At 59.9% G+C, this 25,371-nt stretch overlaps 2 protein-coding genes across 15 annotated transcripts; both read left to right on the forward strand.

Moving 5' to 3' along the window:
• Positions 1-2,872: 2,872 nt before the first annotated feature.
• PDLIM2 (PDZ and LIM domain 2) lies at positions 2,873-15,895 on the forward strand. Of its 4 annotated transcripts, XR_009564192.1 has the most exons (11): positions 2,873-2,948; positions 4,391-4,485; positions 5,183-5,334; positions 7,361-7,430; positions 7,533-7,684; positions 7,839-7,917; positions 11,939-12,027; positions 12,260-12,405; positions 13,955-14,072; positions 14,361-14,448; positions 15,148-15,284. XR_009564192.1 is itself a non-coding variant. In XM_060300024.2 (10 exons), exons 2-10 carry the CDS (start codon positions 4,393-4,395, stop codon positions 15,323-15,325), a joined length of 1,077 nt encoding a protein of 358 aa, XP_060156007.1. In that variant the 5' UTR covers positions 2,873-2,948; positions 4,391-4,392; the 3' UTR covers positions 15,326-15,893. The 4 variants fall into 4 exon arrangements, 3 of the variants coding, with proteins under 3 accessions (XP_060156007.1, XP_060156008.1, XP_060156009.1); XM_060300024.2 differs by lacking the exon at positions 14,361-14,448 and having other exon boundaries at positions 15,148-15,893; XM_060300025.2 differs by lacking the exons at positions 2,873-2,948; positions 14,361-14,448 and adding an exon at positions 3,195-3,279 and having other exon boundaries at positions 15,148-15,893.
• A 4,010-nt stretch (positions 15,896-19,905) lies between these two features.
• C6H8orf58 (chromosome 6 C8orf58 homolog) lies at positions 19,906-24,782 on the forward strand. Of its 11 annotated transcripts, none has more exons than XM_030832629.2 (7): positions 19,906-20,448; positions 21,586-22,094; positions 22,380-22,559; positions 22,668-22,776; positions 22,905-23,017; positions 23,217-23,323; positions 23,867-24,782. In XM_030832629.2, exons 1-7 carry the CDS (start codon positions 20,400-20,402, stop codon positions 23,976-23,978), a joined length of 1,179 nt encoding a protein of 392 aa, XP_030688489.1. In that variant the 5' UTR covers positions 19,906-20,399; the 3' UTR covers positions 23,979-24,782. The 11 variants fall into 11 exon arrangements, with proteins under 11 accessions (XP_030688489.1, XP_030688491.1, XP_030688492.1 ...); XM_030832631.2 differs by having other exon boundaries at positions 22,380-22,520; XM_030832632.2 differs by having other exon boundaries at positions 22,380-22,520; positions 23,241-23,323.
• Positions 24,783-25,371: the final 589 nt, after the last annotated feature.

Consider the following 25,371-nt stretch of genomic DNA (forward strand, 5'->3'; position numbering starts at 1 on the left):
TCTTCTGGGCTCGGGTTTTTGAGCAATCGATGGCAGGAAGCTGGGAGTGGTGGGGCACAGCTAGCCAAGGCGACTCTTCTGGGGCTTGGTGGTTCCTGTAGGGGCATAGTCTGGGCCTGGCCGCTCTAATCGGGAAGAAAAGCTCCATTCCTTGGCCACTGCTGGGAGATGAGCAGGGCATACGGTGTTACCCACATGTTATCTGATGTAAGCATCCCAACAGGCAGGTTATGAGTCCATTTTACAGGAGGAGAGACTGAGGCAGAGAAATTGGGTCACATCATTATAGACCTGAAGTCAGATCTGATGACTGTTGCTGCCTCTCTGCACAGTCTACCAGATGCCCGCGCAGTCCTTGTCCAGAGGCCCTGGAGAAGAAAGGTCACGCGTGAGGTCCCTGGGGCGGCCCCGGGCTGGGCCTCTCTTACATTCTTCCTGGCAATCCTGTCATCTAGGCCTGTCACCTAGGGCACCCGCACCCCAGGTGGGTGGCTAATTCTATCAGGACAGGTGGGAGAGGCCTGTGAATGACAGGGCTGTGGCCCGTCCCTGGCAGGCTCCTCGTGCCTGCGTGCGGCCCAGGCTCCACTGCTGGTTAAACAGCAGGTTGAAGAACAAGACCTGCTTTCACTTCTCCATCCACCCCGGTCCCCACCATGGTCTGTTGCTAGGTTGGCAGGCCCAGCCCATGCCATGGAAGTGACCATTCCTCACGAACCTGCTAGCCTGTCCCTGATCCCCCATCTCAGCTTCTTCCAGTTGCCTGATGCCCTCAAAAAGGACCTCAGGGTTGAGACTTCCTTTCCTTAGGGCAGAAACCAATTCCACACCCTCTCTTTGGCGGGGCCCCGGAGCCTCTGCAGCAGATCAACCCTATGCCCTGCCTGTACAAGACCCCTTCTCTGCTTTGACTTGGCATGAGGTGGGAGGGGCGGAGGGGGGATCAGAGCCAGAAGGGACCTTAGGTCGCTGGGAACGCTCATCCCAGTGAGGTGAGTCACTTGGCCACAGAGTTGCTAAGGGCAGAACCGTATGCCCTTCTGTGCCACAGGGACATGCCCTGGGGTCGGCTGACTTTGTCTTCGCTGTGAGTTTTGTGACTGCGCAATCCACAGAGCAGAAATCCTGCCGATGAGCCTGCAGATCTTTCTAGAGACTCTCCAAGGCAAAGTCTGAGCAGAAAGAGGTGCAAAACTGAGTCCCTGTTACAAACTGGCAGGATGGGGATGGGCGGCGAGGAAAGGGAAATGAATCCATTTGATCATTCAAACAATATCCCTTCAACAAAATACTATGGAACACTCCAGGAATGGAGCAACACACCGAACAAAACCCACCCTGCCCTCTGAGGAACAGGCAGCTTTAAAAGGAGGGCAGCGTGGACAACGGGAGGGTAAGCTGTGCACCATCCCCAGTTTACACAGGGGAAACTGAGACCCAGAGGGGCTGAGGAAACTGTCCGAGGTCACACAGCTGGGAAGAGGCAGACCCGGCATTTGAGGCAGCCCCGGCCCCCCGGGCAGTGGTGCCTGCCCTACCTGCAGCTTCCTGCTCCCTCAGGGACTTCCAGTCTAGTTGGGGAGGCAGAACAGGTGCATCAGGCGAAGAGGCCACACCAGGAGGCCTGGAACTTCTTAGTGGGAGAGTGGCTTACACACACCGAGGACAGAGGGTGTGGGAGGCCAGGGACAGGGGACGTAGCTGCCTTGGAGGCAGGCTGGTCCAGGGCATAGGTAGGCGGCGAGAGGGATGGTGAGGGCACACCTTGCAGACAGAACTCAGAGGGAATGACTCACACCTGAGGCAGGCAAGTTACAGCTGTGCCTCCAGGTGGCCTCCCCTGGAAACAGGCCAGCCTGAGAGTGAAGTGGAGACCAGAGGGAGATGGGAGAAGCCGGCTCTGGTGGGCCCTGAGGTCCCCAGGGTGAGGGTTGCCAGGTTTGGCTCTGGGGGAACCATTTGCCAGATGGTTCTGAGTTGACACCTGGGGCCTCTCCTTGGCTGTCCTCTCCTGACCCCTAGAGCCGGGGATCCAGGTGGTTGGCAGAGGGCTGGGGGCAAGGGGGATCAGGGCCATTGGTGGTTGTTGGTAGCGGCCGGCCGCAGGCAGGGCAGCCGAAAGGGTGAGGGGAGGGCAGCCAGGAACGGAACAGGCATCAGCCCGCAAGGGACGTGTGTAGCCCAGGAGGGGGCCCGGTCACTTCCAGCCGGAGTCTCTCTTCATCTCTTCCTGGGCCTGGCATGTCGCCCTGAGTGGAGCAGGCTTACGGCGCATCTCAAGCAGGGAAGCTCTGCGCATCCAAAGCGCCGCAGCAGTCCGCGACCACCGCCCCGCGAGCGCGCTGGCCAGGCAGGAAGGCGGAGGGGCGGCCTCTGGGTTGGGATTTATGGGTGTCGGGGCTGCATCTGCGCCAGCCTCGGAGCCTGGAGTGGGCGGAGGAGCCGGGCGGGCCGACCGCAGACAGCCCCAGTCTGCCCTCCCCCTCCCCCTCCCCGGCCCTGGACTGGGGTTGGGGGAGCTCAGGGCCCCTTTGAAGGAGGGGGGGGCGAAGGCGGCCTGGGCGAGCTTCGGGGGTCGGCAGGCTCAGCTGTCTGCGAAGTGGGACTCCGGGCCCGTCACCGGGTCACCTCCCCTGACCTCGAGAGGATGGGGACACCCCGGGGAGGACGGCCGCAGCCTCTAGGGGGCTCTCGGGAGAGTAGCCCCGGGCCCCTAGCGGGCGCGGGCCAGGTGGCAGCGCCGGGGCTGAGCTGCGCGGAGGAGGCGGCCTCCCTGGCCAGGGGCGGCGGCAGGGGCGGCCCTGGGATCACATGGGCGGAGGCAGGTCCCGGAGTCCCGGGCGGGCTCTCCCCAGAGTCGGGCAGACGGCTGCGGCGGGAACGGCGGCGTCTCCTCGCCTCCCTCCTTCCTTCCCTTCGTTCCCCGGCCCGGCCGCCCAGCCCGACAGGTGAGCGGGAGCCGGGTGAGCGCGCCCACCTGCGTGCGGTCCGCACGGCCGGCGACCTCCCCGGCCCCGGCGCCTTCGCAGCTCTGCGCGCCTGCGGCCGGCTCGGCGCCCGGACCTCTCCTCCGCGCACGGCCGCTCCCCGCAGCCTCGCCTGCGGTCGGCGCCCCCCGCTAGCTGGGCTTTCCCGTCCCGGGTGCTCCTCCTCCAGCCCCCGGCGTGCGCGGGTACTTTGGTCTTGGAGCTCAGAAGGAGCCAGAAGTGGGCAAGCCGGGCCGACGGTCTGGGCACCTCCCCGCGGCCCCCGGAGCGGAGTCCACTGGCCGGCTCAAAGGTCTGGGAATCCAAGGCATCTGCTAGCCGCCAGCGCCGACCTGGGGCCTGCGGGAGGGACAGAGGCTGGGCCTGGGCAAAAGGGGAAGCCGGAGGGCCGGGAAGAGGGCAGACAGCCCCGCTCGCCTGGGCGCCCTCTCCCCAGGCTCCTAAACGCGGGAAGTGGCCCCAGTGTGCCTGATAGACTCGGGCAGCGCTTGTAGTCTGTGGGCCTCCCCAGGGACGGCCTCAGGGTGGGCGCTGGGTAGGGCGGTGGCCCAGACTGGCACTGCAGCTTCCTGCCTGGGTTGGCTCCTGACTCCAGAGCTAGAGGGTCAGGAAATCCTACATGGGTCTGGTCTACAGGGACACTCCCTTGCCCAGTGGAGGGGCAGTGGGTGGGAGGCCGGGGGCCCCAGCTAGCGGGCAGCATCAGTCAGCTCGCCCTGTTGGCCAGCGCCCGGTGGCGGGTGTGTCCTGCTTGGCAGATAAGCCCGTCCTTCTTGCCGGAGCTGCTCGGAGGGCAGCAGGCTGCTGGCGGAGGTGGGAAGCCCAGTCTTGCCTACCTGGACCACACGGCCAGGGGCGTGGCAGGCAGCCAGGAGGCCCCTCTGAAGACCCTGGCCTCACGTGGGCAAGCTGCCCCGTCCCCAGCCAAGTACTTGAGAGTATGTGGTGGTACCACCCCTTTCTGTGCTGCCACCTCTGTTCCCAGAGCGCTGCCCTCCCCCAGAGCGGGGAGGAAGTCTCTTGTGCTGTCGGTTTCGGGGACCGGAAACAAGCACTAGGGGGACTTCACCCTGATGGTGGAGGAGGGGAGAGGGAGGAAATGCTGACATCTACCACCTGCCAGCCCCGCCCGCCCGCCTGCCTGTTCTCAGCAAGCCCCTGTGTAGCACCCTGCCGCTCTGCCGAAGACGGGGCAAAGGGGGAACTCAGGAGTCCTGACTTCCCAGGGTGGGGGGAAGTGGAACTGGGGCACGCGGGAGAGGTTAGTCACTTCCTCTACCCACCTCCACCCACCGCCAGCCCCTGACTGGCTCCTCCGGGGACCTGTCACCCCCTTCTGCCACCTCACAGAGTCCCTTGCGGGGCGAGGGACAGGCTCCATCTCTCCAACCTCTCTCCCTCAGGTATGGCGCTGATGGTGGACTTGGTGGGACCCGCACCCTGGGGCTTCCGCATCTCGGGCGGCAGAGATTTCCACACGCCTATCGTGGTGACCAGGGTAAGGGCTAGTTCCAGGAGACGGGGAGGTACCCCCAAAGTCAGAGTCTGCCCTGTCCACTTGGTCCTCACAGACACCTTTCTTTTTCTGTTTTGAAGCCAGAGGCCTGCTTCTGGGATCGTTGGCGTGGGCAGGGCTGGGGCCCCGTTGCCATGGGGATGCGGTGGCCACTTCAGAAACAGGCTTCTAGAGAGTGAAAGGGAGCTGGGCCCAATGCAAGGCCTTCTCTTTTCTCCTTGGCCACTAACCCCGTACGTGCTGGCAGCCATTTTAGGTGATTAGAACAGGAGCCCCGAGCTCTTGACAGTTTTCCCCTGACCCAGGCCCAGGCCAGGGAGTGTTCACGCAGAGGGCCTGCGTGCAGGCATGATTTGATTTGCACGGGCAGGGCTCTCTATCCAGAAGTATTTCCAAGCACAGTTCCTGAAGTTCTGCCATTACACGTTCTTTGGGGAGCCCCGTTAGAAGGCCAGCGCTGAGGTGGGTGGCGGGGGGCTGCCACTCCAGCTTTTGGAGGGGATTGGCTGGTGGGCTGGGTGGACACCGGCAGGCAGGGAGAGAGATGTTAAAGGGAGATGCAGGCCAGCCTGGTTGAAACCAGCCTCTGTGTTTCTTGGGCAGGGCAAGGAAATCCCTTCCTCTCCATCCCTACCTGCCTGAGTGTCACCTCAGACTACCTGCTCCTCACCCCCTACAGGTAACTGAGGAGGGCAAGGCCGAAGCCGCTGACCTCCGGCCCGGTGACATTATTGTGGCCATCAATGGTGAGAGTGCAAAGAGCATGCTGCATGCCGAGGCCCAGAGCAAGATCCGCCAGAGCCCCTCGCCGCTGAGGCTGCAGCTGGACCGGTAGGTCCTCCACCTCTGCTGGGCCTGCCAGCACTCTTCTGCCTTCTGCCAGCCCGCTGCACAGTGGCCGCCCTCACCCCTTGCTCTCAGCTCCGACCTGGCCTTCCTGGGCCCTCACGGCTCATCCGTGAGAAGGTCCCAAGCTCTGGGGCTGCAGCAGGGTGGGCTGAGGGGTGTCCTTGTGCCCAGCTGGGCGTGCACTCACAGGCAGAGCAGGCTGGCATCAGCCACCTGGACACCCGGGTTTGACTGGTTCCCAGGTGTGCAGGGTACAGGGCGTGGGCATGCAGTCGGTTGAAGAGGGGAAAGGTGTGCCTTAGGCTGGGTCTGCAGGGCCCCTGCCTCCAAGGGGTGGGGGGAGAACCTTTGCTCAGATCCTGGGGTGGTGAGGAGTTTGGGGGCTCACTCCCCATAGAACCACTCCGTTGCTCCCCAAGTTGCCTCTCTGGGCCCTGCTGGGGAAGGCAGATTCCCAGGTTCCTGGGACTTCAGCCTGGGGGTGTGGGTGGGAACAGGTGGCTCCCTGGGGGTGGGGCATCCCAGTGAGTCATGGGGCAGGAATGCTGGGAGATTCCCCAGCCGGGAGAGCCCTCTGGGCGGGCCTTGAACCTGAGTCAGGTACCTCTGCTCCTGCCCTCTCCTCGCCCCTGCCGCCCTACGTCACTGCAGAACCTGGCTCCCGTCTCCTGGGACGCTCTCACGGCCCGGCCCCTTCAGTGACTGTTTTGTACCAGTCTGGCTCATGAGTGTTTACAGGAGTGGGACCCAGAGGAGGAGGGTAGAGAATAGCTCATGGCATCTGGGAAGGGGACCAAGATCTACAAGAAGCTGCAAAGTGGGGCGGGGGAGGGGCAGGGAGCTGCTGACACCATCACTTCCTCTCGGGTCCCTCCAAGAGCGACCCAGCTCCATCAGAGAGGTGGGCCTGGCCGAGTACCCCCAGGCCTCCAGTTCCACGTTGGGCAGGCCAAGGCTCCCTGTCTCTTCTTTCTTTTGCCCAAACCCTTCCTAACCTCCCCCAGTAACCCACCCCCAGGAGACCTCTCCAGCACTCAAAGCCCCAGGCAGGAAGCAGTGCTCTGGGCGGAGCCAGGGCCCGAGCTCCCCTGCTCTGGCCCTAAATTCTCCCCAGGGAGGGAGGCGGAGGCTGTGGCTGGTGTGGCGTGTGGTGACTGAGGTTCCTGCTGACCTCTCTGGAGGCAGTCAGACATCCAGGAAAGGTGTAGTGGGACATGGTGGGCTCATCCCGCACCCTCAGCAGCTCCCAGTCCTCCAGTCACCTCCTGTTTGAGGCTTCAGCCAGGTTCCACTGGGCAGGGCTTTGGAGGAGGTGGGGGGTCCCTGGGGAGTTGAGGAGGGGGAGCATTGGTGATTAGCAGGGGAGTTGGGCCGCCTTGTTCTCTAGGTCCTTCAGCTGCCTTCATGGCAGGAAGGGGGGCTGGCTCTACCCTCTGGTTTACAGGGGGCGGGGTGAGGGGGGATGACTTTGGAAACCACAGGGAGGGATCCTCTCAAAGGCAGAGCTGATGGGGGACAGGCCCCTGGGCAGAGGGGGCAGCTGGCCCAGCCATTGTTGGCCTTTAGGAATTTGGGCAACTCACTTTCCCTCTCTGGGCTTCAGTTTCTCCAGGGGTGAAAGATAAAGGATTATTTATGTACAATCAGCAGTCCAAAGCAATCTACAAACTGATGCTGACCAGCGACAAAGTCTGGATGAAATGCTCCCCCCACCAAAAAAAAAAGACTAGAAAAGGAAAAGTAAAGGCGAGGCAGGGGGAGGGGTGATGATGTGAGGAGCTCTTAAAAAAAATTTGAATTTATTGAACTTTTTGCTGAAATGATGTCCTTTCTACTTTTTGGTGCTAAATTGTCCTTTCTTTTAAGAAATGATGGTGGTCGTTGAGGACAGTTGTTTGTTGTGAATTTGACGAAGTTAAAAGTTGGCTACCCGATTTCCAAATGTTTTGGACATGTTCCTAATCTTCAGAACCCGGGGACACTTTGTCTCCCTCTGTCCTCTCTTCAGGCCTCAGGTTGCCTCTCCCGGGCAGACCAACGGGGAAAGCTCCCCCGAAGTGCTGGCCACTCGCTTCCAGGTAGGATGGTGCCTCCTGCTGGGAGCCCCACACCCTGAAGTGATGGGGGGCCCCCTTCCCTGCTCTTCCCGGCCCTGCCCTTCCAGGCCCCTCTCTCCGCAGGGCTCCAGGAGGACACACACCGACAGTCAGTCCTCCCTGCGGTCTTCCTGCTCCAGCCAGGCCTCCCTCAGCCCCCCGCCAGGCAGCCCCTTCTCCACCCTGCCCCCCGCCAGCCCCCAGGCCCCCGTGGGAGAGGTGGTGCCCAGCCACAGGTGAGTGCAGCGGGTAGGCCCCCTGGCCACCAGGTCCAAGCCGGCCTCTCAAAGTCTCTGTAGCTGGGTTTAGGGGGCCCTAGGGTCACCTCTGTCTCCCGGGGCAGCCTGGTGGCGGGGCCCCCGGCACACACTGTCCACTTCCCCATTTCAGTTTCCAGAGCCTGGCGTACTCCCCAGAACCCACTACTGCTGACCACTTGTCCTACAGGGGCCGCCCTGGAAGCCAACAGGTGAGGATACCTGAGGCGAGGAGAGAGCCTCCTGTCCTGGCTGGTTGCTAGTGGTGCCCGTGGGGCTGCATGTGGCTGGTCCCACCTAGGCGGCCAGCACCACGGTCTCCTAGTAATAGGTACGCTCCTCTCTGGAGCCGGGAGGCCAGAGCTCTGGTGAGGGTCACACTCACTGCACCGGCCCTACCCGTCCAGGCCCAGGTGTCCTTCTACCTCTTACATTCAGACCCGCCGCTGCCTCCCCCCTTCCTGCTGGCTTCCTCCCTTCTCAAGTGTTTCTCTTGGGCCGGGACCGAAATAGTTTAGCTGCTGTTGTTGGGATGATTCCCTTTGGCTGTATCTCTTGAACACATTCCTCCCCATTCCAAGCCCCATGCCCGCCCCCAGCTCCCATCACCCATTCCCCCTCTTCGTCCTCTGACTCAGCCCCCGAGAACCACCAGAGAACCACCAGCCGGCCTGTGGTTCCGACTCCAGTTGCACTTGGCTTACTCTCTGTCTGCCCCCCTCCCCTGCCCTTTTCCCCTGGACACCCTGCCAGGTCCCACTGTCCGCTAGTGACAGCCCAACACCGCCTTGGTGGTATGTCTCCTCTCTAAGGGCGGGGGTGGGGAGGTGAGGAGTGAGGCGGCCAAGAGTCAGGGCCACAGCTGCTGGGGGCAGAGTTAGTGGGGGCATGTCCAGCCTTTGGGGTGAAGAGGATGAGGCCCAGCTGCTGGAATCCTACCTCGGGTAGATTCTGCATTCCAGAAAGCAGAGCCTTTGGAGATGACTGGGGGAGGGTGCTAGAAACTGGGGGCTCTGGAGAAGGAAAGAACAGGGTCCTCTGGGGGCTGCATAGTAGTGGCTCCCTGGTGACCCTCTGTTGGCCTGCCCAGTGACCCTCCAGGAGACGTGGGCATAGAGATGGATGTATTCAATGAGATCCCGTCTTTAAAGAATTAAAACTGCAGTGGCAGAAATAAGATAAACATGCAAAACAATTTTGGGAAAATTAAGCACTGAGCAGTATGATCTTAATTATAAAAGCAGGAGGCATTCGGGGAGGGGATAGCTGAGTGTGGGCTGGGGTGGCCTGAGAAAGCTTTGTCAGGAATTTTGCTGGATGTCAGAGGCAGGATGGGGTAGGTTTCGGATTAGAGAACGATGAGCTGGGGAGATGGGAACTCCACGGTACAAGCAAGACCTGGCGTGTTGGGGCCTGGGGGCCTTCTCCAGAGAGCTCCGGCCTGAGATCAGCTGGGAATGAGCTTGGTCCACCCTATCCTCCTTCCTCGAAACCGGGGCAAAGGGGAGAGGCGGGTGGGACAGGGAGTGGCTCTTAAACCAGCAGCAGCACCTTGGAAATTGTTAGAAATGCACGTTCTCAGGCCCCAGCCTAGACTTACTGGATCGGACGCAGGGGTGAGGGGCGGGGGTGAGGGCACCCATCCCTGTTCTAAGGAGCCCTCAGGGATCTGATGCACGCACAGATTTGAGGGCCACCCATGTGGTGTGAAGAGGAGCCCTGAGCTGGGTGGCAGGGAGACCTGGGTTGGTCCCACCTCTACTGTGTCACTTTGGACAAGGCACCCTTCCACTCTCTGGGCCTCAGAGTCAGACCCGACGCTCTGAATTCCCTTCTTTCACCCTGAGGCCCCTGGTCATTCTTTCAGCAACTATTTGTGGAGCAGCTGCTTTGTGTCAGGCCCCCTTCTAGGCTTTGGGGATGCATAGGTGGAAAAACAGAGAAATTCCTAACCCCGCGAAGCTTGCATTCTGTTCTACAAATGAGGCTGTGGTCAGACGGGGTGGGAGTCACCGGGTCCCACAGCTCCCTCTTGGGAGTCACCGTGCACTTGAGCACCTTAAAGGCTCTGAAAAGTCCTGCCTGTGAGGAAGAAAGATGTTTAATTTTTTAATTTCCTGAACTTACTTAACTGCAGAATTTCTCCGGGGATCCCCCTGCCAATCGCTTATTAATATCCCCCCAACACATTTTGAGAGGGGTTGGCTGGAGACAGCTCTTGATGGACAGGTGAGCAGCTTTTCTGGATCTAGAGATGAAAGGTCGCTTCTGTGAAGGCAGGTGTCGCCTACCGGTGACTGGGAGGGAGGTGGGGAGAGGAAAGGGCGTTGGGCGCCCCTCCACCGGGGTGAGGTGCTCTGGCAGGAGAAAGGCGGCAGAGGTGACTACAGATGAGGTGCCCCTGCCCCAGGCTCTTGTGGCCATGGCCTTGCTGCTGGCTCCTGAGGGGGCTGAGGCTGCGCTGGGCCCAGGGCGAAGAACATCGACAGACCTTACAGAAACCGGAAGTTGCCCCCTCTGGAGAGGCACACACTTGGGTGAGCAGATGTAAAGTGAAAACAACCCCTGTCCCTCTGGCCGGCATGAGGACATGGCCTGAGAAGGGAGTCAGGGCGGATTTCAGCCCTCCCTCCCTGCTGGCCGGTGCCCCTGTGCAGGGCACACGCTGGCCTGTCTAGGACAGCGAGATGGGACATCGTTCTTGAGTACCTGGTGCCAGTTGTCCTTCCTGAGTTGACCGCATGGAAGCAGCTGGGCACCCAGGAGCCTAGGCGTGGACTCCCAGCCCTGGCTCCCACTCCCCAGGTGGCTTGGATTGGCCACTTTGCTTTCTGACCCTTAATCCCCTTACCTGTAGAAGCCCAAGAACAGAAGAAGAATGCAGGCTAGTGCAAGAGGGCCAGTGGGGTGAGGGGCTAAGGGCTTTTTGTTTTTAATTAAAAAAAAAATTTTTTTAAAACATTTTTTAGGGCTTCCCTGGTGGCGCAGTGGTTGAGAGTCCGCCTGCCGATGTAGGGGACGCCGGTTCGGGCCCCGGTCCGGGAAGGTCCCACATGCCACGGAGTGGCTGGGCCCGTGAGCCATGGCCACTGAGCCTGCGCGTCCAGAGCCTGTGCTCCACAACCGGAGAGGCCACAACAGTGAGAGGCCCGCGTACTGCAAAAAAAAAAAACAAACCCCAAACCAAAGAAACCCCACATTTTTTATTTATTTATGGCATGTGGGATCTTACTTCCCCAACCAGGGATCGAACCCTTGCCCTCTGCAGTGGAAGCACGGAGTCCCAACCACTGGACTGCCAGGGAAGTCCCTAGGGCTGTTTTTTAGCTCTGTGAAGTTTCTGTTTTCAGGTTAAGAAGTCATGCAGCTTTTCCACTTGACCCCATAATTCATCCCCAACTTTGAACTTTAAAATCGAGGGCATTTTCCTTTCCAGGAGACCATGCCCTCAGCCGGTGCACCTTGGCCGGCCTGGTGGTCTCTGAGGCTGTCTTTTCCATCGGGGCTGGCCACGGAGAGGGAGCAGAGTAGGGGAGGGTGCAGAGTGCAGGCCGGAAAACAGGGAGACTGAAGGCAAGATTTCCAGGTAGAGAGCAGGTGTCGGAGCCCGAGAGGGACAGCACACATCGAGCAGGGGGCTCTGCTGTGGGGACCTGGCTCCCCAAGGCTCTGTGGGGCAGGACCAGACCTTCCAGGGCAGCTGGGAGAGGCTGGTAAGCCCAGACCCTGGCCATTTCAGAGGAAGGACCAGAGGGTGTAGGAGACAGGACTTTTGTGCGGCCTGAGCCCTGACGCCAAGAGGGGTCTTGGCCCTTTATGTTTCCTGTTCCTCATTGCAGAAGGCTCAGCTTACTTTCTCTCTGCTTGTTCTGCCTGCCAGGCCCCAGTGTAAAACATCTTTGCAAACACATTGTGTGAGATGGCAGAGGAACAGCCATGGTGGCCCCGCACACTCATCTTCATCCTGCCCCTTGCCCAGTCCCCTTAGGGCAGCAGGCTCACCCTTCTAGAGCTGGGCGCTGGCCTCCCTCCCCTCGGGGACCCAGCAGGAGCAGTTGCAGGCGGCTGCTGACCCCCGGTTCTGCGAGCTGGTTGGGTGGGGCTACTGGTCAGCGAGGGCCGGGGGCCCCCTGGTGGTGGGCCTGGGGAACAGCGGGGTTCGGCTGCCCAGATGGGTGTGCTGGCCCCAGGCCCGGCCGCTGACTCCTCCCCTGGTGCCTCTCCTTCCCGCAGGCCGGCCTGGGCCATGCTGGCGACTCGGCTGTGCTGGTTCTGCCGCCACCGCCTTCCCCAGGTCCCCGTTCCTCCAGCCCCAGGCTCAGGTACCAGTGAGTTCTGGAGGGTGGGGTGGGATCTTGGAGGGCCTGGGAGGGGCAGGAGACAGGCTTCCCAGAGAGGGATGGGGGGGTCCCCCCTCCCTAACCCCCGTCCACTTTCCTCTGGCCCCCAGAATCCCTTTTACGCCCCCGGGACACTCTTTCTCTGTCCTCATGTTCATCCCAACCCCTGGGAACGGGGCCCTCACTCCTGGCTGCCTCCTTCCCATCCCTGCAGCGTGGCCTCGGAAGGGGAAAGCCACCTCCTGAGAGAGGACTCAGAAGTCTTCAAAATGCTGCAGGAAAATCGCGAGGCACGGGTGGCCCCCCGGCAGTCCAGCTCTTTTCGGCTCTTGCAGGAAGCCCTGGAGGCTGAGGAGAGAGGTGAGCCCCCGGGGGGCTCGGGTAGGAGAAGGATGTTCCCCCAGGACACGCTGGACCCCCGACTGGACATGTTATGAAATGAGTATTTGTTAAGTGCCCATCATGGGAGTGGGCTCTGACTTGTAGAAGCCACAGCCCCTGCACTACAGGAGCTTAGGGTCTGCTAGGAGTTACTGGGGTGCAACCCAGAGGTGCTGGGATCAGGGCAAGTGCCAAGGGAACGATAAATGTGGGCGGTGTGGCCTGGGTCTCCAAGAACGGCTTCGTGGAGGAAGAAGAATCGACTGGGCCCTTGAAGAAAGATCAGGACAAACGGCCTTAAGATGGTGGCCAGGAGCAGTGTGGAATGTGGAGGCTGGAGCCGCAGGGCTCTGGGGTGGGACTGACAGGACACTGGGGCCTGGCTGCATGGACGGTGGCCACGAAGGTTAAGTCCTGGCTGTGAGGCCTCGCATACCAGGCCTGAGGAGCGTCCCAACCCAGGAGGACCCGTTAAATAACGCCAGGCGGTGTGTGAGGTGCCGAAGTGAGCAACAGAGATACAGGCTTCTGCCAGCCGTCCAGTTGCTCATTCGAGACGTTTGCCGAGTTGTCTGATGGACCAGTCATGTGCTGTGTGGAGATCGAAGGCGGTCAGGACCCACGTCTGCCCCGCCAGGAACTCTGTTTATTGGGAAGACTGGTTTGCCCAGCCGCCCAGGAAGTGGACCGTGCCGCAGGAGTTCGTGTGGGTGCATGGGGAGTAGGGGGTGAGGGGGGCACTGCCATGGTCCAGGGGAGAGATGAGGAGGGCCTGGCCTGGGCAGTGGTATCAGGGAGAGAAAGGATGGGACAGTCAGAAGTATTTGACTGGCACAATCACTGGTACCTCGGGGCTGCTTCCAACTCTGATGTTTTGGAGACAAGGTGAGAAGGTTTGGAGCAGAGCTTGTCCATCACTACCCTGAGGCCTCGGCAGGCCCTGGGAGGGGGCACGGGGAGAGGCGGAAGGGTGGGGGGAGGGCGGCGCAGACAGATGGTGACTTCACCCCTGGAATCACGGGGTCCTCGGCTGCACGTGACCACACCTGATAACATCCGTGCTTCATCTTAGCGTCGTTCCAAGGCTCAGGCACAATAATGCACATGAAAGCCCTTTGGAAACCGTACAGAGGTGCTGTGATGCTGTTATTATCTATTATTTTCATCTCTTGATATCATCATCCCTGGGTCAGGAGAGAGGAAATGCCTGCTTGGCCTGCCGTGTCAGACACCAAGCAGACGCTGCTCAGGCTGCCTTAGCTTGGGCTAACTCAGCCTTGAACGTGCTCCCTGCCCTTGACCAACCTCCGCCAAGGATCTGGGGTGATCGCTTCCTTCCCCCGTGACCCCCTCTCATGCCCGGGCTTACTTTAGGGGTCTGCGTGTAAGTGCACCTTTGACAGGGGCTCTTTGGAGCTGTGTTGGAGGAGGTGGAGTGGGCATCAAAAATACAGCCTGATGGCACTGCCGTGGGCGAGCTCTGATGTGTCTGTCTGTCCTCCCCACCCTCATCCCCCACCCCCCACAGGTGGCACACCCGCCTTCCTGCCCAGCTCGCTGAACCCCCAGTCCTCCCGGCCCACTTCCAGGGCCCTGGCCACCCCACCCAAGCTCCACACGTGTGAGAAGTGCAGCGCCAGCATCGCGTGAGTGCTGGCGGCCTGGGGGGCAGGGCACACCCTGCAGGGCGGGGGCCAGGGGCCAGGACGCTCTCAGGAGGGGCCTGCATGGCTCCAGTAGCCAGGGACCCTGCGGGGAGCATTGCTACAGTGGATCTGTGATGGGCTCAGGGGTCACTTCAGCCTTCGTAGGATGCCTGCACTGGCTTTTCCCTGCTGTCTCTCCTCTTCCTCGGTTTCTTTCCCCGCCTCCCTGGAGGAGGAAGAAATGCTACTGCTTTCGATTTCTCGCCAACCATCTCAAAGCCTCTGCAGATCTGCCTCTGGATGAGGGGCCTCCTCTTGGAAACTCTTGCTGTTACTTCCTCCTCCCCCTCTTTGGAATGGGATGCGTTTTCCAGAGGTAGGCCCATTTTTCTCATTATAATGCAGCCACATTCTCTGGAAAATTGAACCCTGCCCCCCCCCCCCCAGATAAATTTCTTCCGTGCACAGTGGTGAGGGTCAGATGACTCATTTTAGGCAAACCCCTAGCCTCCGTGGGCCTCCGTGGGCCTCCGTGTGTCATCTGCAGAACGCAACACTGCCCAGCCCTGCTGCGCAGGCCCGAGGAAGGGGTCCTATACGGTGTTTCTCAAAGATCAGCAGCTGGACCTCTGAGGGGTTTCGGGCCCACACCCCCAGAGTTTCCTCTTCGGGAGGTCCCTAGCCCCAGAGTTTGCATTTCCGATTCATCCCCAGGTGATGTGATGCTGTGGGTCCTGGCACTGGGACCGCATTTTGAGAATCACTGCTCTATTAACAAGCCACAAGATTCAGGACGGTGCTTGTCTGCCTTTGTGTGTGGGAGGAATGACTTTTTAAAAATTGGGGTTCGGGGATGTGGGCTGGGGGTCTGTTGAACGGAGATTCCTGAGGGCAGGCCTGGGGAGTCAAGTGACTGAGATTTTGGGACCTTACCGGGTCCTGACTCTGGGCTGGAAACTAGGTTCCCTGAGAATGGGAATGGTGGCTTCGTGCCTGGTGTTCTCCCCTCTCTCCTCCCCCCTAGGCTAATGGCTCTCTCCTCCCTGTGCCCGCCCCCCCCCCCCCCCCCCCGCAGGAACCAGGCCGTGCGTATCCAGGAGGGGCGGTACCGCCATCCGGGCTGCTACACCTGCGCTGACTGTGGGCTGAACCTGAAGATGCGAGGGCACTTCTGGGTGGGGGACGAGCTGTACTGCGAGAAGCACGCCCGCCAGCGCTACTCCGCACCGCGCACCATCAACTCCCAGGCCTGAGCGCCCGGCTGCGCTCTCAGACCGCCCTCCACTCTGTGGGCACCTCCGCACCCAGGCCGCGCCAATATCAAGTTGGCCTGGAAAGGCGATGGGGACTGGTGAGGCCCCTTCCTCCTCGCTGAGTGAGGCCAGAGGCTAGGACCTGCCTGTGCTGCGGGTGAGGGCAGCCTCACCTTCCCAGGCCTCTGCTGGATACTCTCGCGTCCCCCTGCTGGACAGGCTCTGCGTCAAAGTGCGAAGTGGGTGCTGCCTTGGACACCTTTGTGTACCAGGGGTTAAGCAGGCTGGGACGTGGAGAGAAGTATCTGGAAGGAGAGGGCTGGGCCAGAGGCTACAGGTATTCACTGTGTAAAGTTTTCAACATACGAGCTCTATAAATATATACTGTACGTGGACAAAATAAAGTAGGTGCCCCTCTTTTCTCTCCTTCCCTGCCCCAGCCCCTGGGGATGAGCTTCTCCCTACCACTGGGTGGAGAGTCTTCCTACATACAATTTTTCTCCCCTCTTATTTCCGCCTCCCTCAAACCTCCACCCTACCAGATGCTTCACCACGTGACACTCCCGACTGAAGACACCCACTCCTGTTAGTGGAGGGTCGTGCTCTTCCTGGACCCTCTTTTAAAGATGTGTGTTTTATTGGGATGATCCCTGGTAGAGGAATGAGTTTCTCACTGGGAGCCCGAGAGGGGAAGGGATGCTAGAGGGCCGGCAGCAAACAGGAAGCAGGCCCTGAGACTCCTGCCCAGGCCCGTCTCCGTGAGACAGTTTCTGCGCTGGCGCTCTGTGCCCCTTGCTTTACTTGGTTTGGAGGCTGCTTGCCCTGCTGACGCACCCGGGGAGCTCGGTGGGCCAGAGAGGGGGCAACATCTAAAGGACCTCCTGCGCCTGCCCGATGCTGTCTGCACCCGTTTGAGAAAGCTTATCCCAGGAGTAACCTTGGACAGGGCTGTGAGTTAGCTTTCCCTGGGAGGGACAACCCTGCAGCGCCCCTACCCTGAGGACCAACACCCTCCAAACCAGGGTTGGTCTGCCTGCCCCTTCCCCGGGAGCCCCAGCTGGCTTCGCTGGTGGTTGATTTGAAAGCTGCCGCTAGGCAGGGCAACAGTGGTCCTCTGCCCGACTTTTGGCTTGATTCACCCATCACTCCCAGTCCTAATTCCAGAGGACCCTTCAGAAAGATGCATGGGTGCTGCTGGGTGCTCTAGACCTACCCTATCGCCCACTCAGCCTGAGGGAAAAGATCAAAGCTGGGCTTCAGAGGGTGCTTTGTGCTATCTGGCTCTTTTGGGAGGGAATCTTGGCAGAGACTGTGTAGTATTGCCTCCCCAGGCACCTTGATGTAATTTACACCTTGCTATAATTGTCTCACCTTTTGCCTGGATGGCTGTCTTTATTTTCATAGGAAAGATCAAGGCTGTCTGCGGCTCAGGAGTTGTCAGGCCAGAACTGTCTGGTCCCAAGTGGGATGGGCTCCTTGGCGCCACCTAGTGTCAGGTGTAGCCCTTGGCGGGGAGAATGCTCACAAAAGGGGATTCACTCCTCCGTAAATTCTCAGGTCCTGGCACAGTGGGAGTACAGAGATAGAGCACTTTTCTGGCTTTCCTAAAGATAATAGTCAAGTGGCAGCGACTGAGATGGCATGAATGAAATAATGTTACATGGTACTGAGTGTAAAGAACTCGTGCGGAACAGACAGGAGCGCCCTGAGAGTTCAGAGCAGGGGCCGTGGGTGTGAGAGGAAGAAAGGACACAGACAGATGGAGGAGAGAAATGCAGCGTGAGGGGCTGAGTGCAAGTGGCATGATCAGTTTAGGGCAGCGGCTGAAAGCGACACTGAGATAAGATTGGAAAGGAAGATGGGAGCCTTGAATGTTGTAAGATACGGTTTGAATTTCTCCTTGCGGCTCTAGGGACACTGAAAAATTTTCAGCAGGTAAGTGACAGGTTGGAAAAGGGTGTGTTAGAATCTTAATATGGTCACATCTTCGCCTGTAACAAACCATGCTGGGCTAGCAGTGCTCTAAGGAATGGAGAACAAAGGGGGAGTGGAGGCCCGTGGGAAATGGGTAGGCCAGTGAGTGGTTGAATGCCTTTCGAAGAGTGGACCGGGGTTCAAGCTAAAATCCGCCTCTCTGTGTCAGCCAGCTCTCCTCCCCGGGGCCAGAGGGTTTCAGCATCAGAGCTCTCTGCAGCCACACAACTAGCCCGAGCTTGGGGGTGAACTTCTTCGGAAGACGGAGTTATTAGTCCATCTCATTTGTCAGCAGAGGAGGTTGGGGGCGGCCTTTGGTCTCTGCCCAGCTGTGTACACCCACCCCCTTTGGCCCAGACGTGCTGGGGTGGGGAGGGGGCACCGCCCAAACACGCGGCCGTTATTTGTCCAGTGCTGTGCCCTTTTTACTTTTTCTTCATTTTGGGGAATAACTTCAGAAATGATGACAGATTCGAGTTAGAAGCGACCTGAGAGAGCGTCTGATACAGCTTCTATTAGAGATGAGAAAACGACTTTCCCAAAGTGACACCAATAGATAATTCTAAAGTGCTTTCAACTCCAGTCCTCACCATTCTGAAGTAGGTACTGTTGTCATGCTTGCTGTGTAGATGAAGAAAGCAACGACAGGGAGGCTAAGTCGCTGGTCTAAGAGCTCCTAGCAGTAAGGGGAGGGTGCAAAGGATGAGCCAGGAGCCTGACTCCTGGGTTTCTGGTTTGCCCTGGGGTGCGCTTGCCCTTCCCTTCCAGGCCGTAAGGGAGGTCACCACAGCTTCCAGCCATCTCTAATCTGGCAGGAGCTGCCCTAGGCTCTTGGCTTTGCCCTTCCTCGCACAGGGCCTAGCTCAGCACTGAGCTGGCAGGAAACATGCTTCCTGAAGCTGGGATTTCCCCATGGAGGCTGGGAGGCATCGAGCATCCCTGGCCTCAGCCTGAAGGATGACTCTGCTGGGCTACCATGTGTCTCAGGAACTCATGGTAGCTGCTCAGCCCTCAGCTGGGCAGCGAGGGGGTGGCTGTGCCGCCCCTCCCACTCCTTGAAGCATCACTCAAAGGGAGATGATTCTCCTCTGGTAGAAGGTGGGGTGAAGGAGAAACAGCCCTCCGGGCGGTGAAGGCCTGGCCCAGCTCCGGGCCTGGGGCTGCCACAGTCAGGGCAGCAGAAGGCAGAGGGGAAGGCAACATGTTGGCCCTCAACTGCGAGGGATCCCAGCTGCCCTGAAGATTGTGGCATAACTGCATGGAGAGGGGAGAATGGCCTGGAGGGGAGTGTGCCGTGTGTGTGTGTGTGTGTGTGTGTGTGTGTGTGTGTGTGTGTGTGTGTGTGTGTGTGTGTGTGTGTGTGTGTGTGTGTGTGTGTGTGTGTGTGTGTGTGTGTGTGTTCGTTCTGTGTGTGGTTTGAGCCCACACAGAGCCTTGTGCTGAGACACTGCATTCCTGCTGGCTGGGCTTCCTGCTCCAGATGCATTCCTGCCCCAGAGTCACCACGGAGACTGCTTGGAATCTGGCCCTACATTCTCCAAATTCAGGACAAGATCTGGCAAAGGGTCCCTCACTTTACCTCCCCATCCTCTGACTTTGGAGGGAGGAAGCCACCTGATGGCCAGCCCTCCTCCTCTCCTCCCCAGGGAGGCCTGGCGTGGGATCTTCACGGACTGTTGGACTTGGGTAAAGCAGCTCCCCCCAGGCCCAGGTCTCCCTCTCTGTACCTGGGAAAGAGGAAGGTGGGGGGGCAGTGCTTTCCAGGAGGATAGGGTTGGGAGGCGGCAACCCAGAGAACCCGCAGCTAGCAGGAAAGAGGTTGGCCTGAAAAATCAAGGTGTTAAGAGAGGCTCTCATTCTTCCCCGGGCTTAGCTGTAGGCCTGTTTCCCAGAAGTTAGAATGTTGTAGTTCGTGACTCTGATTGCTGACGGCTCCTGCGTAGGGTGCTGGCAGAAGGGAAGGAGGGAGCTGGAGGTGGGCAGACTGTCTTCTCCCTCCCAGTTAATAACCACTTGCTCCCAACGCCTCCAGCTCCAGCTCCGGCCCCCTCCCCCAGAGGCTCAGGTGCAAGTTTGCACGTCCGCCAGCTCCCTTATCTCCCTCCAGGGAATTTAGGTCCCGCTGGGAGTTTTCCAGCCTGGTGGTCGCCTTCCTCAGGAGGCTGAGGTTTCCTTAGAGCCCACCATCCCATCTGGTCACCAGGCTGTCTCACCGTCAGTGTCTGCCTGGGCTGCCGGCCCCCTTTCAGGGTGGTTGGGGGGGTGGAATCCCACGGACCCAAAGAGTTCGGGGGCGGGGACGGGAGAGCATTTACACTTCCAGCACCTCAGGCTTGCCCTCCTGTCCCCCCTGTTTCGCTTCCCCGGATCCTGAAGCCCCCTCCCCCCGCGCCAGCCCCCAGCTTTAGGGTACCCGGGTGAGGAAGAGATGTGGGACGAGGAGGGGGTTCAGATCTAGCCCAGAACCCAAGGCGCTCTGCAGTTGTTGGAAAGGATCTTCCTGTGCCGGGAGTCACTTCCCCCTTTGATCGCGCCAGGTTTCTGAGTGGCTGAGTGACTTGCCCCAAGGCACACAGCTGGGAGCGCGGGTACGCCGGTGTCCAGGTCCGCTCTCCTCCCTCCGCCGGCACGTGCGGCTCCATTTCCTTCCGCGCTCGCGTCCGGTCGCCGCCGCCCCCCATCCCCGCCCGGGTTCATTTCGGCGGCAGGAAGACAGACCCCGCTTGGAAACCGAGGGCGGGGTGACCCCGCGCCACGAACCAGACGGCGTCTCCGGGCAGGGCTCCCCGCTCCTCGTCCGGGGTCGGCAGTGCGGGGCCGCCCGGGGCCCGAAGGACGGCAGATCGGGGCCCGCGCCCCGCCGGCCCTGGGGGCGGGGGGGTGGGGCCAGGTCCCGCCCCCGCGGCCCCTCTCCGAGCGCCCGCACACCTGCGCACCCCTCCCGCCGTCCCTCCCCCATCCCCGCTGGGAGTGTCCGGGGGCCTCGCCAAGCCAGGTCCGGACGCGCACCCGACAGCAGCGCGGGGACGCCGGCCGGGATCGCTCCGTCCGGCTGCAGCGGCCACGGCCGGGGCGCCGTGTCGGGGCCGGGATTGGGGCCATGCTGGGCCGGCGGCGCGTCTTCGCCGTGGAGCCGCTGGGCGGCCGGGGTGAGTCACCCACCCCGGGGCCGGCCGGGACCTTTGGCCTAGAGCCGACTCCCGTGCCCGGGCCCCTGTCTGCGCTCCCCGCCCCACCCGGCGCAGCCCGCCCGACCTCGCTGCGCCCTCCTCGCCGCTTCCCTTAGGAAGGGCCGGGGGATCGCGCCTTGCCCGTTGGAGACCCTCTGGCTTCTGGCGTTAAAACGACCGCCACCTCCATCCCATTTCCTCCGAGTCCACTTCCCTCTAATTCCCGGTCTGGATCCTCCTCTGACCGGCCCCTGCCCCAGCCCGCAGTTGCGAAAAGCTCTCTCCGCGGCGGCGGACCCCTTTCCAAAGGAGCCGCGCAGGGGTGGACTTCCTGGTCGACTTCCTTGCCCAGAGGGGCCTGGTTTGGCATCCCGTTCCAGCTCTCCCGCGTGGCGGGCAGGGAGACGAAGGCGGCCCTCCATCGTCTCCAGCCTCCGTTTCTGCATCCTTACAATCGGGGCACCCAGATCTCAGGAGAGCCTGGCACAGGCCAGGAGAGCTGTAGGAGAGGACAGTGAATGGGTGATCACGCTGTTCCTCCTCCTGCCCGCCTGGTTCTCTTTCTTCCGTTTAAGTTTTTCCTTTTCAACTCTCCAAAACCTTCTGTTTCTCACTTAAAAGAACAAAAGTCCAAAATGGTCATAGCGATTGTTATTTTTACTACCCATCTCCCCCCAGGAATTCCAGGATGGACTTCCTTTTGCATCCTGATGCCAGTTTGGGCCCAGGCTTCCCTCTTTGCGCCCTTCCCCCTCTCCCTGAGGCTAGGGCACAGTCATACTTCCCCATGGGGAGCACTTGAAGAGGCTACCACTCCCCAGTTATGGCTCAGAGGTCTTAGGCCAAGCTCAGGGGCTGGAGCACGAGGGCTCCCTGGAAGAAAAAGTGCTCACCCCTCCAAGGCGGATATCACTAACAATTACTTTTGTAAAGGGAACCCCATTCTAACATCTCCCAGCCAGGGTTGGAGAGAGATCTGGGCGGGGCTGTGGCCAACCAGTCTCCTCCTGTCACCTCTGGCCCAGGACACTCCTCCTCAGGGAATGTCGCCAGCTGCCAGGAATGCCGGGGGTGTTGGGGCAGCCTGCCCAGCCTGATGACTGATTCTCCTTGCAGATGGGGCTGGCGAGGACCTGGCACGTGGTTGTGTAGTGCCTGGAGTCACCAGCACCTACAGACGGATCCCGGATGCCGCTCCAGGGTGGTCGGCAGACTCCTGCAAGGGGCATGGCCGGCTGAGAGCACCTGGGAGGCAGGTGCCGCTTCTCAAACTGGCCTCCCAGGACTCAGGAGTGGAGATGGCGATTGGGGACAGGTCCCTAGCCACCTCCCCGGGCCTTTCTCAAGACTCTCTGAACTCTGAGCCCATGCAGAACGCTGAGCCCCTGGCCCTGGGTGCCACGGAGCCTCCTGCCCGCCTAAGCCGGCTTCTAGCCAGCCGTAAGCTGGAGCAGGTGCTGGAGCGGTCCCGCCAGCTCCCGACTGCCTCTGCCAGCTTGTCACATTACCGCTCCCCAAAGCCGCCACGCAACCCTGAGTATGAAATGCCCCTTTTTGGAGCAGGAGGACAGGAGGCCACCAAGGCAGAGAGTGACCTAGAGGCAGGGCTGGAAGAAGCAGAAGTGGTGAGTGCCGACTCTCAGGCGTGGGATGGAGATGCCTCCGCCCCCCAACTTCTTCTCTCTTACGCCTCATTGATGTGTTGTGTGAGAACGTCTTGCCTCACCCCGCCTCCAGCTGTGTGGAGGTGGGCAGGTCCGGGGCCTGCCCGGCACTTTGCCTGGCTGGGCACTGGGAGGCCAGCCGGGTGTGCGTCCCTCCTCCCACTCATCCTGCCCCCATCTGCTGGCCCCTTAGGGTGCGAGTCTGGTTGAGTTCAGAATTCTCCCCTACCTCACTACGTCCCACAGGTGGGGGGCTTGGGGCCTGAAGCCTGGGCCTGCCTCCCAGGGCAGGGTCTTCGCTACCTGGAACACCTGTGCCTGGTACTGGAGCAGATGGCGAGGCTGCAGCAGCTCTGCCTGCAGCTGCAGACTCAGAGGGCCCCTGGGGTGAGTGAGCTGTGGGCAGTCGGGCCAGCGGGCAGGCAGGTGAGTGGGGAATGCAGAGGATGGGGGGGACCCCTGGAACCAGGACTCCCTTCAGAACAGCCTCAGCCCTCTAGCCAGGCCCTGAAAGCCCGTCTCTCCTGTGCACAGGATCCTAAAGAGGAGGAGCCGGCCCTGGCGCCTTCACCTCCACCCTCTCACGCCCCGGGCAGTGAGGTACACGGGCGGTGGGAGCGGCTCAGCCAGACAGAGGAGACAGGTGAGGCGCAGTTGTGTCTCTGTCTGTATCTTGCCTGCCCAGGTCCCCATAGGCAGACCCCCTGAGCTCTGGGCTTGATGAGTGCCTTCCTGTTCCTGGCCTTGGGTAACTGGATTCTCTTTCCGAAGGAGCAAGCACAGCTTCACCCCCAAAGGTAGGGGTGCCCAGCGCCAGCCCTTCCAGGCTGTCAGAGGCCCTGGCAGAGCCAGCTCACACCTTTCCATCCTCCCAGGGGCACAGGGTAGGTGAGGGATGTACGTGGGGGCAGGTGACAGGATGCGGCGGAGGTCGGGGGTGGTTGGGATGTGTGCTAGAAAACGAGAGGATTCCTGTTGGGGACAGGTGATCTGTCCTGGCTGTGCTGACAGCTATCTCTGGGAGTTTGGTCAGGGGTACGTTTTGGGGAGGGGCCCTGGGTAACCCTCTCACCCTCTGCTCAGCGGGATCTCTCCCACTGGAACAAGGTCAAGGTCCTGCTCAACCGGATCCGGTGGAGAAGCCCCCGACCTGCTGAAGCCGCTGCCCCTCCTGATGGCTCTGCCCCCAGGTGAGTCCTGTGGCCCAGCCCAGGGCAGAGGGAGGAGGCTGATGAGCTAGGATGCCAAGATTGTGCTGCCAGTTGTTATCTTCGTCCCTGCAAAATTTGAGAGACGTAGTCTTGGAGAGGGTGCTGGAAAAAACAGAAAGTGGTTAAAGCACCCCGTTTAAGGATGAGGAGGCTGAGGACTGGGCTGGGGACGGAAGTCATTTTCCCGAGGCCACACGGTGAGTCAGTGGCAGAGCCAGGACCAAAAGATGGGAAGTCCTCATATAAGCCCAGCAAGCCCTCACCCCTCAAAGCTGAAACTTAGGTCACCTCCCTGGGTTTCCCCAGGAAAGCAAGGTAGGGCACACGGGATGCCACGGTGGATGCTGGGGGTTGGGGGGTAGGGGTCTATACTGAATAATTCTGGCGCCTTCAGGGTGGTCAATGGGGGATTATCCCTGTCATTTAATATCCCCAGGCCTCCCACAATGCTTGGTCAACTCTGGGACCATCCTTACCTTTGTTTCTTCCTCCTAGCCTAGTGCCTCCTTTCTTTCTCCACAGGATTGCATCAAGGGACCTCCCTGAAAGGCCTCCAGGCCAAACCCTCCAGAAGACCTTTATGCCATCATTAGTGGTTAAGAAGCAACGAGCAAAAAACCTTACTGTATGCTGAGACTTCCTGGTGCAGGGATGTAACCCCAGCTGGGGGGAGTGCAGTGAAGTCTTCTTCCTCGCCCTCTGCCCTGTTGCTGCTTCTGGGCACTGCCAGGAAAAGCTGTTGAGCCTCAGTTTTCTCTCTGAGGCAAGGGCTGAGTCTTTCTCCTCTGAGCAGCCAAGGAACCCTGGGTCCCTGAGAGGCCCCAAGGTGCAGCAGCTCTCGGGCTCCTCCCTGGTTGCCAGAAATCCCTGGGCTTAGGCAATGTGAACTTACTGATTCATCTGGCGTCCGTGGAGTGTGTTTGGTGTGGCGATCTGTCGGGGCCCAGCGTGTCGCTGGGGACTGTGGGACTGTCAGTGTTGTGAACTGGCTGGATCCAACCATCTCTCTGGAATCATGCACTCAAAGAGTCAGTCTTCAGGGTGAGGTAACTGCAGAACGATGGACTTGACCTTCACTCCTGAGCGGACAGTTACTGATCTGGAGTCCTCCCTTCCTACTCATACTTGCACGGGCAGCCCCAGGACAGAGAAGGGTGCTCTCTTGGCTGCCTCTGCATTGAATCTTGCCTGAAGACTGCACCAGGGATGGGAGTCAAGGACAACATGGGGAACAGCAGAGTAATCTTCAAGGTCTATTCTCAGCTGCTTTACTCCTTACTAGCCTTTCCACGTCACAGCTGAAACCAGAGGCCCATACTAGCTTTTAGACCTTGACAAAAATCCCTTAACTTTTCTGAGCCATAGCTTCCCACTTAATCTCCCAAATGGTATAATGATGCCTGTCCTACCTACCTCACAAGCTTGTTTTGAGGGTAAAGTGAGATTAAACTGTCTCAAAATGCTTGGTGAATGTTAAATGAATAGGAAAGGGTGTTGCAGGGAGGCTAGACTGGAGGGTGATGGGAAGGTCAGAGGGTAAGGGGGAACTGGGATTGCTAATGGGGACTAAAATGGCCAGTGATTAGCGGCAAGACTTTGAGCAAGTCATTTCATTGAAGTCTCTCAGGTTTCATAGCTGAGAATTAGGACACTAATTCCTGACCTCCTTATCCCCCAAGGGTTGATGTGAGGACTAAAGGAAATGATTGTGAGAACTCTTTATATATGTATACCTAAATATTGTGGAGGTTTATCCTACTATATGGCCTATTAGGTTCCTAGCTCTTTGTTAATTGAGAAAGGGGGAAAGTTTAGTCTCCTGCAGGTACGCAGGAGGTGTGTGGGGAGGGGTGTGCTGCCAACAGAAGGGTAGGGCTAGGGATGGTTGAATCAGACACAGGGATGTCTTCTGGAAATGGCCACTGATCATGCATCCTCCTCCTCCAGTCAGCTGGTTCTCTTGCTGCTGCGGTCTTGGGATCTGCCAGAATGAGGCATAGGTGCTCCCTTATGTTTGGGACTCCAGC

The sequence above is a fragment of the Globicephala melas genome, chromosome 6 (assembly GCF_963455315.2).
Source record: "Globicephala melas chromosome 6, mGloMel1.2, whole genome shotgun sequence".
Taxonomy (NCBI): Eukaryota; Metazoa; Chordata; class Mammalia; order Artiodactyla; family Delphinidae; genus Globicephala; species Globicephala melas.

Coding starts and splice junctions, on each gene's coding strand:
- PDLIM2 (XM_060300024.2), top strand. CDS start 4,393: ATGGCGCTGATGGTGGACTTGGTGGGACCCGCACCCTGGGGCTTCCGC. Junction 7,431..7,532: donor TGCTGGCCACTCGCTTCCAG/GTAGGATGGTGC, acceptor CTCTCTCCGCAG/GGCTCCAGGAGGACACACAC. Junction 12,028..12,259: donor TCCTCCAGCCCCAGGCTCAG/GTACCAGTGAGT, acceptor CCATCCCTGCAG/CGTGGCCTCGGAAGGGGAAA.
- C6H8orf58 (XM_030832625.2), top strand. CDS start 20,400: ATGCTGGGCCGGCGGCGCGTCTTCGCCGTGGAGCCGCTGGGCGGCCGG. Junction 22,095..22,379: donor GGCTGGAAGAAGCAGAAGTG/GTGAGTGCCGAC, acceptor TACGTCCCACAG/GTGGGGGGCTTGGGGCCTGA. Junction 22,777..22,904: donor CAGCCAGACAGAGGAGACAG/GTGAGGCGCAGT, acceptor CTCTTTCCGAAG/GAGCAAGCACAGCTTCACCC.